Source organism: Colius striatus, chromosome 4, assembly GCF_028858725.1.
Source record: "Colius striatus isolate bColStr4 chromosome 4, bColStr4.1.hap1, whole genome shotgun sequence".
NCBI lineage: Eukaryota > Metazoa > Chordata > Aves > Coliiformes > Coliidae > Colius > Colius striatus.
In genome coordinates, this window is record NC_084762.1 from 46,121,749 (window position 1) to 46,139,760 (window position 18,012).

At 38.4% G+C, this 18,012-nt stretch overlaps 1 protein-coding gene across 2 annotated transcripts in view; it reads left to right on the plus strand.

Moving 5' to 3' along the window:
• The window catches only part of MYOM1 (myomesin 1), a 71,199-nt gene that overhangs the window by 20,813 nt on the left and 32,374 nt on the right, over positions 1–18,012 (plus strand). Inside the window, exons 6-17 of one of the 2 annotated variants that reach the window (XM_061995230.1) lie at positions 791–879; positions 1,010–1,072; positions 2,561–2,725; positions 3,066–3,227; positions 7,495–7,636; positions 9,356–9,555; positions 11,145–11,201; positions 11,561–11,685; positions 13,196–13,379; positions 14,377–14,551; positions 16,575–16,696; positions 17,633–17,650. In XM_061995230.1, coding sequence (XP_061851214.1) covers positions 791–879; positions 1,010–1,072; positions 2,561–2,725; positions 3,066–3,227; positions 7,495–7,636; positions 9,356–9,555; positions 11,145–11,201; positions 11,561–11,685; positions 13,196–13,379; positions 14,377–14,551; positions 16,575–16,696; positions 17,633–17,650 — 1,502 coding nt within the window. The remainder of the gene's footprint in view (positions 1–790; positions 880–1,009; positions 1,073–2,560; positions 2,726–3,065; positions 3,228–7,494; positions 7,637–9,355; positions 9,556–11,144; positions 11,202–11,560; positions 11,686–13,195; positions 13,380–14,376; positions 14,552–16,574; positions 16,697–17,632; positions 17,651–18,012) is intronic. The other variant, XM_061995231.1, reaches the window with a different exon arrangement.

Consider the following 18,012-nt stretch of genomic DNA (forward strand, 5'->3'; position numbering starts at 1 on the left):
ATTGAAGTGGTTATGGTTTTCCTCAGTAAAGGATATGCAATTTACCTGAGTAATTTATCTGGATTATTATTCTACTTATGGATGAGTTGGAAACATCTGGGACATTTGTGATCACTTTTTCAATTTGTCTGCTGCATGAGTACAGTTAAACACAAGAAAAATCTAGTTCAGAGCAAAAAGATGTGAGTTTACTGTTTTTCAATACAGAAAAATTCCTGTTTCTTACTGAAATAAGGAACATAACTGAGGTGTCCTTACTTATAAACAAAAGACCTTTAACAGTACTTATCCTCCAAATGGAAAATTTTGCAGCCACTTTCCATTAAAAAAATATCGAAAACATGAGATCTGATCACCTACTTTGACAAAGGGCAACAACCTAGGTTTGACAATTTAGATACTGGTAGGTGCCCTTTGAAAATATTTTATGATACCTACCATTCCTACAGCTTCCACATTAGGCATCTCTCCACAGGAGACCATAAATTAGAGATAATGTAGAGCTTAACTTAGATAAAGATTACCAGACAGTTTTTTCTTCCTTCTGCTCTACTGTTAATTTCAAATCTGTAAATGATAATTGAAAAGAGACATTTATTACAAACACTGAATTTTTAACATTGAGAAAAACTGAATGGTTACAGTAAGTCAATCAGTGTGTCCCTCTCCCAGGCTTTTACCTCTTTATAGTTTTTACTCAGATTTATGAGGGTTCCTTTAATCTAAAACGTAAGAGAGTCTATGTCAAGGAGTAAATAGGTGCCCTGACTAATAATTTCTGTCATTTTAGATGTGATTTTGACGACATTGCTCAGTATCGGGCCTCTGCTATGAATGTTAAAGGAGAAATCTCTGCTTATGCTTCCCTCGTGGTAAAGAGTAAGTTGCAAAACTTTTCCTTTGGGGTTTTTTTTGTTAAGATGCACATTACGGGCATTGGTTTTGTGGCTCAGAGAGACTTTACCTCTTGGTGATAGTGATTCCAAGTTGTTTTTTTTTTTTTCTTTAGGGTACAAAGGAGAACTCGATGCAAGTCTTTTGCATGCTGGAACTGTTTCCATGCCTCTGGGCCGTAAGTTGCAATATATGTTTGTTTGACATGTCCATTTACAGTTCTGACATCACAATGATTGTTTAAGCAGAATATATTGTCACATTACTTGAAAAGGAAGCAGGCCTGATTTACAAAGGTACTGAGCTCTACAGCTTCATATGGTGTTAGCCTCACCTACAGTGGAAAATGGCATTGCCATCTAGGTCTGTGGCTGTTCGCTTATGTAAGAACCATCATTTAAAAATTACACTTCACCGTGGAATAAAATCTGTCAAAGGGAGAAACATTTCATCTTTTGCAATATGCAAAATATGGCCTAGGGAAAAAACCAGCGGCTGCATGTGTGTAAGTAGAGTAGTTGACTTAATTGTTCTTGTCTGCTGCAATATGATTCTAGGCATTACAAAAGTGTGTAGAGAAGATCAAATACATCAGGGTAAAAACTGTAGTCTGTTTTACATAAAAATCACATATCTTGAAGTGATTTGCAGTATTGCATAGATACTTCCATGATTTTAAGATAATCTACTCTCATATGCCATGTGGGTGAAGTTCCCTAGGGGTCCTGTGCATGAGATGCTTGACAGATGAGACTTAGAGACACTTCTTTTATTGTGGCAGCCTAAAAAGAATCAGAGATATTGCTGCAAAGGCATACTAGCTGTCATTTATATACCAAAGCTCTGAAAGAACAGAAAAAAAGGTTATGTACCACATTACAGAATGCAAGGGCACACACTTCCAATATAATTTGGGGTTTACCACTTGGTTATGGGAAAGGAAGACAATGATCAGCATACATTCATTGATCACAGGAAGACTGAGAACTGCCAGCACAGGGTAGTTGTGGAAAACAGAAAAGTGACTCTAGGTTTTATCAGCTGAGCTATTTTCAAAAGAAACATGAAAGCCCCTGTGCCGTGTATATGCAGCATGAGTCTAAGTTACTTAGGATATTCTGTCTGGAATACAGCATACCTTGGGTCATACAGCTTCAGAAAAGATAAATTCAGGAGCAAGAACAGAAACAGGTTACCTGAATGCCTATGGGAATGGAGAGCTCATTTTATATTGAGGCCTCTCAAAAGGCTCATTTAGGTCACAAAAATGAAGGCTGAGCAGACAAACGACGTCCCTGAGATGAAGCAAGGGCTTAAAACAGGGAAAGAGGAGAACTATATGAGCCAAAGATCATCTATATCTGAACAAATCATTAATCACCAATAGAAGTCTTTTAAAGTTAAAAAACAAACCTTACGATAAAATGCTGGATCTGAAATCTAGAGTTGTATGAATAAAGAAATAGTTGACTCTCTGTGATATTAAGGTCTTGGATTATTTAACACTGCAATTACCCCTGAAGATGATGACTGAATATCTATTGTACCTATTTATACCTTAAACTCTATCTGAGATTGGGTTCATAATCATTGGTACTTTTGCTTCCTACTCTTGTCATATAAGGAAAGAAGAAGTGAACAGATCTCTTTTTCTCCCCTTACACAGTTGGCATTACCCCTCATGGCTATGCTTCCAGGTTTGAAATCAGCTTTGTTGACAAGTTTGATGTATCCTTTGGGAGAGAAGGCGAGACAATAAGTCTGGGCTGCACAGTTGTCATCAGTCCTGATATCAAGCGTTTCAAACCAGACATTGAATGGTACAGAAATGGTGAGAATGTTTGACAAGAAGAAATGTGAACTTCTTTCATGTAAATGCTTACTTTAGTGTATGTGAATGTTATGATTTGATCATCACTTTCGCAGATTTCCAAACAGTGCTATTTTCTCTTTTTCAATTTGTTGTCTTCTGAAGTTAGACTTTGAAAATGAAGACAAAATTGACGAGAGCAGAATTAGCTGTAATTTGTGATTGCATTCAAAGACAGAAAGTTGCATAATAAGAATACTCTCTTGTGTACTTCCATTCTATTCCAATTTATTCTCCATATTCAGAATCTACTCCTCAATAAATCAAGCTAGTTCTGATCATGAAATTCTCTATTTTCTAGGTGTTCTTATTACGCCATCCAAATGGGTCCAGATGCATTGGAGTGGTGAGAGAGCTTCATTAACACTGACTCACGCAAACAAGGAAGATGAAGGTCTTTACACTCTACGAGTGGTGATGGGAGACTACTATGAAGAGTATAGTAGTTATGTCTTTGTTCGAGGTAAGAGGCTGCCCTGTGAATGAAACTCATGCTGGCAAAATCAGATTCAGATATTTGAGGTGCTTTTTATCCCAATAAAAAGATTTTTTTAATTATTATTATTTATAGATTCTAGCAATACAGCTTCCAATTGTATAGCTCTGAAAAAAATGAATGCATATCTCATGCTTTGTTGTTATGTGCCAGAAGACTTCTAAAATCCCATTGGCATTCTGAGGAGGAAAATTAGAGTATTAATGTAACTTCACTACTCGTTCTCTATTTCAGCCCATAAATAGTACTGAACATAAGCAATAAGATGAAAAATCTACATAATCACTTAAAAACAAATTTAAAAAAAAAGCCTACTAGCTAACTGCACTGCTTTGATCAAGATTTTGTGTACCATTTGAGGTATTCTCTGTAATGCACAATGCAGGAGAAAAATACAGTGGATGGAAAATACAAAGATCTGCACCTGGGGAAGAATAATCTCATGCATCTGGGCTCCTCAGCTCAAGAGGGACAGAGAACTTCTGCAGAGAGTCCAGCGCAGGGCCACCAAGATGATCAGGGGACTGGATCTTTCATATGAGGAAAGGCTGAGGGAACTGGGGCTGTTTAGTCTCGAGAAGAGGAGACTGAGGGGGGATCTTATTAACATTTACAAATATCTAAAGGGTGGGTATCAGAAGGTTGGGGCAACCCTTTGTTCTATAGTAGCTAGCAAGAGGACAAGGAATAATGAGATGAAGCTGGAACACAAAAAGTTCTACTTAAACATAAGAAAAAACTACTTCACTGTGAGGGTGATGGAGCCCTGGCACAGGCTGCCTAGGGGGGTTATGGAGTCTCCTTCCTTGGAGGCCTTCAAGACCTGCCTGGACATGTTCCTATGCGATCTGATCTAAGTGAACCTGCATCTGCAGGGTGGTTGGGCTAGATGATCTCTAAAAGTCCCTTCCAACCCCTACCATTCTATGACTCTATGATTCTATGACTCTATGATTCTATGATGCTATGATTCTATGATGCTATGATTCTGTGATTCTATGATTCTATGATCAGAATAGGCTAGAGACTGACTGACTGTAAAGCCACTTTTCAGAAAAGGCCCTAGGAATCCAAGGTGAACATGAGTGTTTTGTTGCAAAGGATGACAGCAGCATCCTGGGCTGCATTAGGAAGAGCATTGCCAGCAGCTTGAGAAGGTGGTCCTTTCCCTCTACTCACAAAATCACAGAATCACAGAATCTCAAGGGCTGGATGGGACCTTGAAATATCATCTAGTCCAACCCCTGTGCCAGAGCAGGACCACCTAGAGTAGGTCACACAGGAACTCATCCAGGTGGGTTTTGAACATCTACGGAGAAGAAGACTCCACAACCCACCTGGGCAGCCCATTCCAGTGCTCTGTCACCCTCATAGTGAAGAAGTTTTTCCTTGTGTTTCTTTGGAACCTCTTATGTTCCAGCTTGTATCTGTTGCCCCTTGTCCTACTATAGGTCATCATTGAGAACAGCCTGGCTCCATCCTGACACCTGCCCTTTACTTATTTGTAAACATTAATGAGATCGCTCAGCACTGGTGAGAGTAAATTAAAGTGCTGGACTCAGTTCTGGTCTCCTCAGTACAAGAGAGACATGGACTCACTGGAGTGAATCCAGATAAGGTCTTTGAAGGTGATTAAGGGCTTGGAGCATCTCTCATATGAGGAAAGGTTAAGAGACCTAGAGCTGCTCAGCCTGGAGAAGAGAAGGCTTAGGGATTCATGTGTGTAGATACCTGGTGAAGGGGAGTAAAGAAGGCAGAGCCATACTCTTTTCAGTGGTACCCAGTGCCAGGACAAAAGGCAATGGACACAAATTAAAATACAGAAAAGCTCATTGAAATGTAAGAAAACACTTTTTTTTTTCTTTTTTTTTACTGCAAGAGTGGTTGAACACTGGAATGGGTTACCCAGACAGGCTGCCGTAGTCTCCATTCTTGGAGATATCCAAAACCTCATTTGTCACAACCCTGAGCAATCAGCTATAGTTGACCCTGCAATTGACTAGGTAATCTCTGGAGCTCACTGCCAATCTTAACCATTCTATCATTCCCTAAAGTAAAGCGGCAGAGTGTAGAACAAAATTGTGATTTTTCTAGGTGTTATTTGTTTGTACCATGAAAAGCTTCCTTGAATTTCTATTACAGAAAAATTCTTTAAAAGGAGCCATGGCTATCAGTTTGCATGCTGATTCTATATCTGTCCCAGCTGCTAAAAGCAGCTGAAGCGTGTAATGCTAATTCAAAAGGCTTGGCTCTGAATTCATGCCCAGAATGGCTGAGTGTTGCCAAGTCCACCAATGCTGTGTGAGATAGCAACCCGCTCAGAAAATATGACTGAAGCACATTTTCATCACCTGAAGAAAGAGTCTACTGAAATGAGCATCTGTGACAAGAAGTAGTACTTGTCTTTCTTGCTTTGTTTTAAATTGTGCTGCCATATATATAAATGATCACCCTTGTTCCTGTTTTCTCTTCTAGCATTGCAAGTATGACCTGACCATAAATCCTTTCACCAGACTATGTCACTTCCCAAATTCTAATTAGATAAATTAAATTCTCCTACTTAAATGGTTCCTTTAAGTCTCAGCTAGGAATACCCCTCACCGTTGCTTCAAAATCGTAGACAAATTTGCTATAAATGGCTAGCTCTGTTATTTAAGCACAAGCAGTTGTCTCGTGTCACACACAGAAATCCATGTGCATCAATGAAAGCGAGCATTGCACTATTCAGGCTCATAACGTTAGGTCTTTAGACAAGCTTAGAGAGCACGTGTCACCCTTCTGCCATGGCTACAGATCAGCATTTGTCAGCAAGCCATCAGGGGTGAAATCCTAGCCTCCCAGAGGCTGGTCAGAAATGCTGGTTGTCCCAGCTATTTTCCCCTTCTGTCTTGGAAAGAAAGTGTGGTGTCTTATGTTTCATCAAGAGGTAAATACAGGCAATTAAAACCTTTCAGGTGGACATCACTGAAGACGTATTATTACACTTAATGTTCTTATTGTTTTGTTATTCTAATTGGATTTCTTACTCTATACATTATCATTTTTAAAAGTGAATTGAGATAGCTGTAATTACAATGTCAGTGCAGCTTCAAAAGCTTCATGTAATGCTACTCAGCCTGCAGGAGAAAAAACAGTGCAAAGTGTTGGTTCGGGGGTTTTTGTTTTGTTTATTTTTGTTTTCATTTTTTTTTAAAGTAAAAAATATGAAAAATAGAGATTACTGTATATTGTAATACAAAATCATGCAAGGTCTTGAATAATCAAACCTTTTTAAGAAGTCTAGGTTTTAGATGGAATATATGAATAAAATTTATTAGCATAACATTTTTTCATCAGATATATACACCTTTCTTGTCTAAGTCAGCTCTTCTTTTGAAGTAGCTCAGAACAGGGCTTGAAAAATGTAACATGTAATTTTAGAAACTGATGTTGTTACTCAGAGAAACAACCTCTCTTCTTTGAAAGTCTTTTGTACAATCTTCCTGCAAAGATTATTTTTCTCTACATGAAAATTACCCCATCTCACCAATCAGACTGATTATGTGACCAGTAAAATCCCCCAGCGCCTAGCATTTTGCTCTGGTTTTTATAGCTTGAGATATGTCCATAAACTGATGGCTGGAGACGAGGCCCTTTGACACCAGCAGCCTCAGATTTGTGATGAACACTTGAAAAGAACAATATGCTCATCCTTACGAAGCTTATATTCCACAATGATAATGTGTGTATAATATAATTGAACTTCAAAAGGTTTTGATACCTTTGCAGTTCATAGCGAAGCAAAAACAAATAATAAAGGACTATGTATGAAGATATTTAATTAAATGCTGCATATCCATCCGGTGAGTGAACACTTTTGATTGAGCTATTGCCTGGCTGCAAGGCAAGATATCAGCCTCTTCTTCTAAGCAGAATAGCAGATAAATATGCAGCCTTCCAAGTTTTTAGACTAGCTATGTCTCTGGCAGGTACCTAATCAGACAGCACGTTACTAATTTTAAAATGCCTAGGCGAATTACATTTACAGTATGCTGTAACTTATTAAGCATTTGTAAATGTGGCAAAGAGAAAACAAAAACCTAAAGAACACTGGCAACATAAAAATTAACACTTTTTGAAGCTGTCATAGAACTTATTTTTTTGGCTCAATGGGGATAGAGTTCAGTCCTTGAAGGTTAGTAATTGTGAAAGAACTGTGGTTCACAGTTGCAAAAGTATGTTTCCATCCTCATAGATGCTGATGCTGAAATCCCTGGAGCCCCCGGTGCACCACTAGATGTGCAGTGCTTAGATGCCAACAAAGATTATGTCATTGTCTCCTGGAAGCAGCCTGCTGTTGATGGAGGAAACCCCATCCTTGGATATTTCATTGACAGGTCAGTGTGCACTCCAGATTGGAGAATTCATGTTGCTGCTTGTTCTGATTAAAAAAAACCTAAAAGTACACTTGAAAAGTGTGAGATAAAATGTTTGTTTGTTAATTTCATTCTTGTTACTGTCCATAAGAAAATTACTTATTTTAGTTTGTCTGGGCCTGACCTAATTTTCATGGAAATAATTTAAGACATTTATTTAAGAAATTCAGCCAGTATTTTGAGACTGGCAGTGATTGACAGAGCTGGTAATACTTGAATTTCAGTAACAGAATATATTGTCTTTTATATGGAGTTACTGTGGGCTTACTCAGATGCATGTTAAAAAAGTCATTTAAAATATGGCAGAGTATCATTGCAGATACCTAAATTATATATGTGTAAAACTGGGACATTGAATTGTGAAACAAATCTAACATCAGTACATTCAATTCAAATATAATTCAACTGTTTTGATAATTTATGAGTGTCAGAGGCTGCTGTAACTATGCCGTGCTAGGTCTAAGCTACGTCTCTTTAACATTCACTGAAAAATCCGGAACAAAATGCAGGACCAGACTCTGAAAACTAATCTCATTTTAATGGCTACTGAAGGATGTTAGCACTGAGAGTACCTGCAAGACAAATAGCATTTCGCTTTTTCTCATATGTTCACCTCTATTCTACATTTGCTCCTAAATTCAAAGCTGTATTACAGCTCTCCATTATTCTATACCACCAAAGGGATTTATGTACCCAAATTCAAGCTAAAGTAGCCCCTAACTGCCTTCGAGAGTGAGCAGATCACCTGAGGCAGCATGAGGTCTGTTCTAATGTTAGAAGTGAAGCTTGGGCATCCTTCATCCCAAGCAGAAACCAGAACTACAAAACTGCTCTGAGTCAGCTGGTAACAATTCCCAGAAAAGATGTGACCTGAGTAGGCACTGTAACATTCATTTTCCAGATATCTTATCAGCAAAAAAAAAGTCTTTCCCAAGCTACCAGTTCACATTTCTGTTGACCATGTTGCTAGATACTGGGAAGTCATATCCATAGGCACCTCCCAGCTCCCTAAACCGAGATTGCCGGGATCCCTCCCTGATGCTGTTTCTCTTTTCCTTCTGCCAGGAATCAGCCCACTGCCAGGTGTGAGGCTTCACAGCAGTGGGACCAACACCACCCTGACAGGTCTTGTCATTCCAGTGGCTGCTGCCTTGGCAGCCCCAGTGGTGGAAACAGGATCTGAGTGCTTGACATTAACCCCATTCACAGCTGTCTATGTGCTGGGCTGGTCACAAAACTCACAGCAAATGTCTCCACACCCCATGAAGCCCATCATTTTGTGGGATGTACAGTGTAGATTTGTGTGTGAAAGATGAACTGGTTACCTTCTGGCAACTGCAAAAGATGTGTGTATCTCATATCGCTTCGAGTATGTTAAAGCTGACACTCCCTAAGCATACTTCAGAGGGTTTGAACAGCGAAATGAGTTCTGATTGCATCCCTTCCTCAGCTCGGGAAAGATGGAGTGCAGCTGTGAGGGATTTAACATGTACTCAGACAGTACTTCAGCCCTGACCTATTGGTGTGGCTGCTTTGATATCACCAATATGTAATGCTTCTGAGGAAACTGGTGTGGAGCAGCCAATGAACATGAACAGACAGTGAAGATGTAAAGGAGAGGTGGGTGCCAGAGTCTGTGATTTTCCCTTCCCAGCACTGTTTTCTGTTCGTGTTTTTCAGGTGTGAGGTTGGCACCACCCACTGGACCCAGTGCAATGAGACTCCTGTGAAGTTTGCTCGTTTTCCTGTCACTGGTCTGATTGAAGGCCGCTCCTACATTTTCCGAGTCCGAGCTGTGAACAAAGCTGGTGTCAGCCTACCGTCCCGAGTGTCAGAGCCTGTAGCTGCTCTGGATCCTGCTGACAGAGCCAGGCTGAGAAGTAAGACTTGCTTTTTGCAGGTGGCCTGAGAGGTGTAAGAAGTCACAATTCATTAAGAAAAAAAATGTATGACTATCTACTTATAAGCCTTCAAAATCCCACTAGAGGGAGCAATGCAAAAACAAAATATTACTTGGAGATATCTTTGCAAAGAAGAAATTATTTCAGTGCTTTTAACACAAGGTGCTCTGTCTGCTGAACTGGCTTTGACTGGCTGCAGTGCTACACTCTGAACTTCCAGGAAGGGCAGAAAAGGAATAGGAGAGCTAATTGCATAGACTCACTTTTGTTCAGTCAACAAAATAGCTGAATAGGTCAGGTGAATAGTCTCTTTCTGAGCCACAGACAAGGGTGGCTGATTCTGTGCTCACGTGACAATCAAAGTCTTACTGTAATTTCAGCACAGCACCAGGGTAGCCCAACAGCTATCTGCCAGCCCCAAGCTCTCTGCTTTAAAGTTAACATTTTACAAGTCAAGGGTCTTCCTCCTGTGGCCTGGCAATGTCCCAGAAGCTTTGCTTCCAAATCCACCTCTCTATCCCTATCAAAAAGTTATATACCTAAAATCCAGTTATTTCTATTAATTTCTGAATTTTTATGATTCAAAATGATCCAACGTGAAGGCGTATTGTATGCAAAGTTATAGGGCTCTCGTGGTCCCAGCTTGTATGACTTACTGTATGTAATGCTGCAAGCTACAGACTACAGTCAGATGATCAAGGCTCCCATTCAAAATAAAAACAAAAGGTCAGAGGAGGGAGGTTTGACACTGCTAGGAAACACTCTGCTCAGATAGACATGTGAAACCACAAGTTTGAGGAAGGCCTCCTCTTCTGAACAAGATGCTCTTTCAGGAGATGGACTCTGGTCTTGGTGGCCTATTACCATTATATCTCCCACTCTTGTCTCTCATGATCCTCTTTACTCTCCACCTCCACCCTCTCAGCTTGTATCTTTGAAATAGATTAGCCAATGTAAGGTGAAGCACATGGAAGTGGAGAACAGCGTTTGCAAAAATTATCTCTGAAAGTACATTGACCTTGTTGATAGCTGAATGCGTAATTGCAATAATGTTGTACTGCAGAGGCATTGAGAGTGCCACCCAAATCATATCAAGTGGATGTGTTGAGTCAGGCTGAGGCATTTCTGGGAAAGCAGTTAAAAAGAGACAAAGAGCAGCCTGCAGGAATTTGGCTGTTCCTTTAATAAGTGAGCTGTTAAACCAAATGAATAGAGTACCAAGAATAAAGTTGAAGTTAATTCTCTGTAAACAATGAGCTGAATGAGCCAAATACCTCTGCTTGTCACCTAGGTGACTTCAGTGAAATTTCAGGAGGGAAGAGATGTTTCAGTGGATTACATTGTCTAACTATAGCGATTGCTGAACTGCCTCAATATTCATGCTGGTAAGCGTACAACTAGCTGGTGTAACTAGATTCTACATGAGCCACAGTCACAGCGGTAACCAAAAATGGAGCTGACTTGAATCTTGCAAATGTTAGTTTTGAGCCACAAAAGAGTTGGTTTTCTAGTTATTTAAAAAATTCCTGAAGTCTCAATTTCCATGATACCTCTGACATTTGTTTCAGGTCACCCTTCTGCTCCCTGGACTGGACAGATTATTGTCACTGAGGAAGAACCTGCAGGTAAACACAGCTTTTATGCCTACAAAAGTCTAATGTGAAGCTGTTTGAGAACACTTCCAGTTCTTTGGCATGGATCCAAAATTTGTTGTTCTGAGAATCACTCGACCATGAGTAACTCCCAACTTGGTTGTGGAGCTGAGGTTTCATTATTCAGGACCTAAGAAACAAACACGCTTATAGTTAAGGACATTTTTAACCCTTTTTAACCCCGATTTAAGGAAGATTTTTAACCCTACATTAAAAAAAAAAAAAATCAAGTGCTGAGGTTTATTAATACTCCTTCTATATTTTAATTCCGATACAAATTTGAAGGAATTAAATCCCAATTCCCTTTCCTATCCTTCTCCTCTGTTCTCCAGAGGGTGTTGTTCCTGGTCCACCTACAGACCTCCAAGTTATTGAAGCCACCAAAAACTATGTTGTGCTTAGCTGGAAACCTCCTGGACAGCGAGGCCATGAGGGCATCATGTACTTTGTGGAAAAGGTAAAATTGGACAAAATCCAGAATAATGTGTCGATCTTTTATGTTTGTTTTGCCACTTCTTATGGACTTTTAGTTAACTTTCATTTCCATCTGAGACTTTGAAACTAGGGCCAGGACTAATTTCATCAAGATAACTGTTACTGTAGATTAAGTTAAACTAAGAAGAAACACAAAAAGATGAATAGGAAAGGAGATGCAAAATGTGTCACACACTGTAATATCCTTTTATGGATTGTGTAATGGATTGATATTGTAGTAGACAGTCTGACAAACACCTTCTATAATGAGGAAGCACAGAGCAAAGTCATGTGTTTATATATACACAGTATATATATATATTGTATATATTTAATATATACACATTAAAAAAAGAAAATTTGTAGAAACAAAGCTGTTCTGGTGGGACATATTGTTAACATTTTGGATGGAAGCATTCCACAAGAGTTTCTTGGCATCAGCATTTTCTCCTCCAGCTGTCTTTTCATACTTATCCTCTACATTAACTTTCCATATCTTCGTCAGCTCAGACAAATTTTTTTTTTCTAGAACAGAGTCAGTTTAAATTTCAGTGTTCTGCTTTACTGAGATGTTTTAGCATGGCTCCTAGCCTAGAAAATTCTTCACACCATCACCCTTTTTGCTTGTACTTCATGGTTCATAAACTTTTTTATCAGTTTTCCCCTATCAGTCTAGAGGTGTCATCAGGGGAAGCATAAATATCTTCCCATTATGTATTTTTCATCTGTCTTACAAAATCTGATCTAAATAAATGAGTTTCACTTAGCAACAGAATTAGAGAGGCTGAATACATGAATTTTGAGTTTCCACATAAGAAAGTTTTTTAATAGCCTATTTCATGCTTAGTACTGAGCAGTAATGTCACATAGTCAGATAACATTCTCCTGAGAATTTGAAATCCCTCAGAAACTAGAATAATTACTTGGAATTATCCTTAATGAAAATCACAGTGAAAAGTTAATCACTAATTTTAATGGTCTAGTTGATCATGATATGTAGAGCTTCTAGTCACAGAAATAAAAACAATTCACAAATTAATTGCACATATTAATTTTTCCTGGAAAATTAAGGTCAGATCCTGATTAATTTTGGAAGGCACCCAAAAACCACTAAAAGTGATGCAAAAGCATCTAGAAGCAATGTGCTAAACTTAGAGTTTTGTTCTTTGGATGGTGCTAAACGTCTCCAGAACTTATTTTTAAAGTGGCTCAGAGCTGGATGCAGTTAACAGTAACTTCACTTCCTTGTGGTAGAGAGGAGTTTAGCTTTAATATAGTAAAACCAGTACCCTTTTATGTACATTTTCTGGAGTAGGTGGACACCTGGCACCCTTTGAAATATGCTCACTGTGTGGAAAGGCCCAAAAAAGGAACATGACTCTGATCTCCATAGCAAACATGCATTTGGTGGTCTGGGTAGGAAGCCTTGTTGGGTTAGATGCTCGGCTTTCAGAGACTTTTGCTCCAAAGGTGGTTTCTGGGTTTGACTGCAGTGCGTTGCTGGCACAGAGGACTGGCAAAGGGTGAACACCGAGATCCCTGTGAAGTCTCCTCGCTTTGCAGTTTTTGATTTGTCTGAAGGCAAATCCTACTGCTTTAGAGTTCGCTGTTGCAATTCAGCTGGAATTGGTGAACCTTCAGAAGCAACTGAAGCCACTGTTGTGGATGACAAACTCGGTAAGTGTGTGGTTGAATGTATTAAATTACCTTCATGGTATCTTTTCTGTTTAGAATGTGATTATTTTCTCTGAAGACAGATAGCTGCCCAGTAAACATGAAAAGTAGCCTGGGTTTTATTCCCTTTAGCCAAAATAATTTTGGTTTGTGTTGTTGAACCTTTAATGTATAGTCAAATGATGGCCACGAATCAAGAGAATTAAGCTGCAAATAACGATGCCAAGAACTGCAAAGACTGCATAGTGAAAGAAAATAAAATTCAGTGAAGTACAAAAATGTTTTGCTTTACTTAGAGCCTTTATTGAGAACAAGCCCAGACATCAGCAGAGTTTTAACCTTCCTTGTTTGCCAAATTAAACAAAAGTGAAGAATTTCTTACATGAATACAGCGACAATTTCCACTGGAAGAGAAGCCAAGATGTTCACCACAGTAAAGCATCAGTAGCTACACCTACATTAGCAATTTGTTTCTAAACAGCAGTGCAGACTTCAATCCAGCTCCCAGATTGTCTCTGTTTACTTCATATAGGTTGAGTTCTCAGAGGAATTTAATGCACATGAACTACATTCTTTAATAAGTTTAAAACAGCTCTTCTCGGAAATGTTTTAGATGCATTTTTCTACTTAGGAGGGGCATTGGATTCTGACTTATTCTGTGGGCTGCACAAAATCTTCAGTGTGCACCTAACTTATTTTCCCTTTTAGAAAATTCCAGATCACATCTTTGGTGTAGATATTCAGCACAAGGGAACAAACTAAATCTAATTGGAAGGAAATGCCCTTCATCATAGGCAATGGACAAATGAGGAACCTCACCACCAAAGACTGGAACCTACTGATTCTGTCCTGTTGTGCCAAATTGCTTAATTTAAATCAGAGGAGTTTTTTTCAGGCTTAATTTGTATTGGTTGTGCTAATACAATTAAGAACAGAATCCTTATTTTATTTGTAAATTTTGACTGGCTGGTCACTAATTTATTTCTGTTCGTCTCCGTAGATATTCCCAAAGCTCCTGGCCGTGTTATGCCAACTAGGAATACAGATACCTCAGTAGTTGTCACTTGGACAGAGCCTCCAGATGCCAAGGAGCTGGTTGGGTACTACATTGAGTCAAGTGTAGTTGGATCTGGTCGTTGGGAGCCATGCAACAATAATCCAGTGAAAGGCACAAGGTAAGGGATTTCAAAGCATGGAAATTACAGTCATCAGTTTTTGATTTACTGCATGCATATGTTTTCCAGACATTACTAGTAGCAGAGTTAATGGCTCTGTGGTAGCCAGCAGGCTAGAGTCACTCTTGCAAGTGAAGTTCATAAGAAGTTATAAAAACATATTTCAAACTGTGAGTCTTGTCCAAAAGGAATTTATAATCAACCTTGTATTAGAAACAATAAGTCAAGGAGGAGGAAACGTGGACATTGTTAGTGAAGAAAAGAGAAGCAGATTTCTGGTTCTACCTAGCATCAGTTTGATGAAAAACAGTACATTGTGGAATGACTGAAGTTACAAATGTGGAAAACTAAACTGCATAATGTTTGGAAGCAAAGTCCTTTGTTTTGGAAGACTGCTGTAAACATTTCTGAACTGTATATCTAGAATGTCAGGAGGACACATGGACACTAATGATATTACTTTCTAACTGCTCTTTCACTTGAAATTATCAAGATATTAATGAGTATTGAGTATAAAATCACATTTCTTACCAACATAAAGCTCAGTCTTTAGTCGGAAAAAGTAAGCAAAATTTAAAACTTTGCCCACTAAATCAGATATGGTTTTGTTTGAATAAGGATGTAATCTTCAGAGTCTAAATGAGTAACTGCAGAACTTGATCTCAAGTGGATTGATGTCAATCCAGAAGCAGTCTCTGCTTAGTATGACTTACTATGCTTGTTTTTATTTGCTATACATGACAACCCTCATTACAATAAATAAGGCTCCGCTAAATACTTTTGGACCAACTTTGTTGTTTAGAAGGGCATTGTAAATGCTTAGTATGTCAAAAGTACCCAATACCCACTTGACTGAACACAAGAACAACAATTTCAAGTACTTTTTGTGCATTTATTTTGCAGCAGCTGTATTTGCCAGTATTATATAATTTCATGTATATTTCTATGATTTATATTGTGGTTACATCAAGTGTTGGTGGTCTCATGCTCTTGGCTTATTTTAAAATATGAAATGTGATCTTTATTCACTGCAGGAATAAAAATATTGTTCTGAGTTACTATATACTGTGATGTAATCACACTGCTTAGGTTTCTATCACTGCATCTTTAGTCAATGTGATATAATGTATGATGTGGCCAGGTACAGGCTGTCTATTAACTCTTGGCTTTTCTGACTGAGTCAATCTCAAAGCATTAGCTCTAGCTCATAGTGCATTATGGAGTATGTTTTGGTAATTTAAAATTTGTTTTCTGCACACATCTTGGTGAAAGCAAATTATTTGGAAAGGTCTGGCAGAATGGGTAGGGAAAATTCTGCTTTGAAAATTTTCATCCAAGTTTTAATTTTTTCCCCCAAATAAATTTTGATTTTGAAATACATTTTGTTTAAAGAAAATGATTCAATTTCCAACATAAAATTTTTATGAAATAAATTATTTCTGTCTTGGGAAATTTTGTGTTTTCAGGGTGGACACCAGAAAAAATTTATGAGGTTTTTTTTATGTGATCATTAGGTAATCCCGTAGGAAAAAAGTATGCTAATAAAACAGTTTGTCTGGCTTAAGGTTATCATGTCATGTATAAAAGCAATAAAATGAAATAAAAAATGTGACACTTTTTTTGTTAGCTCTTCTACAATGCCCTGTAACTTTATTGAACACTGCAATTTTTCATTTATGATTGGAAGTGAATTATAGTAACTTCTGCTACAGATGATATCCCACAAACAAGTATAGACTTTATTTCTGCAGATTTTCACATTGTTTCCATCAGGAAGTATAGATTTTATATACTAGTAGAGGTAAGGTAAGATCCTCTGATAACACATAAACTGGTGTAGTCTTAAGAAAGAAAGACCATTGGTAAATGGTATGTCTAAAAAGACATGGGTTTAGACATCTTCATTACCTGAATGAAGTGCTTAGATATAATATGCTTTCTCTTACTTCCATTTAGAGACTGAGGTAATCATTTTTTTTTCTTCATAATGCTTTCTAAGTATTCCTTCACTGATTTCTTTCAGGTTCATTTGCCACGGGCTCATCAATGGTGAGACGTACATTTTCAGAGTCAGAGCTGTTAATGCAGCGGGACTCAGTGAATTTTCACAGGATTCAGAGCCTATAGAAGTGCAAGCAGCCATTGGTAAGCTGTTTTACATGGCCCTTTTTCATGGTAAATATGGCAGGTTTTAATTAAGTAAAGGTGTTTGCAGCAACTAAGTGTAACTAATTGTTTTGGTTTACAATACTGTCTAAAAATAATAATTTATCCATAGATCCTTTGGTCTCACAGCCACAGTTTCACAATCACTGCACCCTTGTAGACTGTTCACCCTCACCATCCAGTCTTCTTCAGGTGTTTCTTGTGAACCACTGTAAGAAAGCACTGCCAAGTTCACTTCATAGTTATCCTGGAAAATGGAATGGCATTCTGATTCCATAATGTGGTATTTATCACTTCTAATACACAACATCCTGTATATAGTCAATTCCTATGAAACTTATTTCCACACCTAAACCTAATAATCAGTGTGATGTGTCTTTTGTAAACCTATAACCTTGTGTGTTCTCACTTTTCTGATGAATTGTTTCTGTTTGCCACTGCCTGAACTAATCCAATAAGATTAATGAGATCGCTGGGCTAGAATAAATTGTGTGTCTGCAACATCCTTGCTCTCATTTGTATCAAAACTGCGTACCTCACAACCTTTGAGCAGAGAGATGTGGGTGAGGGCAATTTTGTGAGAGCATCATGAAAGGACCAGAAATATGGCTTTGGAACATCTAATACTAAAGTGACAAATTGTTACAAATGCAAATTACTTTTAACTTTCCTTATTTCTTTTGTTCTGAAAACTAGTCATTATGAAAAGAGCATTACTTGTGAGTGGGTTGAGAGGTATTCTATGCATTTCAAATTTTTGTGAATTCAGGCTTAACAATTTCTGTGTCAAATCTGTGATTTGTCATACTTTGGCTGTATTGTTCACTGTGTGCATTTCTTCATTCTGATGACTAAATGAAGAAAAAAGAATGTATTCTAATTCAAGATGTCTTTGCTGTTTTCTGGCAATTATAGGGGGAGGATTGCTTCATGGTGTGTGTCCTGAACTGAGTGGTAAAGCTGGTGGACTAACAGACTGCACTACCAGCTGGGAAGGCATGCATGAGTCCTCCCAGCCTATCTTTGACACAGATGCTTTGCTAAAATGCAATGCTAAATTTAATACAGACACACTACCCAGTAGCTCTGACAGACTGGGGAGTACTGGACACAGTAACATGAGAGAAATGGTTAAGGATGCTGTCACATCTGCACCACAAACAGTTGCTGCTAAGCAGGCAAGTAAGTCTCAACCCGGGGATCTTTTGACACTGGAAAAAGTGACAAAGAAGAAAGATACAGGTGAGAGCTATTAAAATAAATACATTTCACTGCTTGGTACATCCACTTCAGAC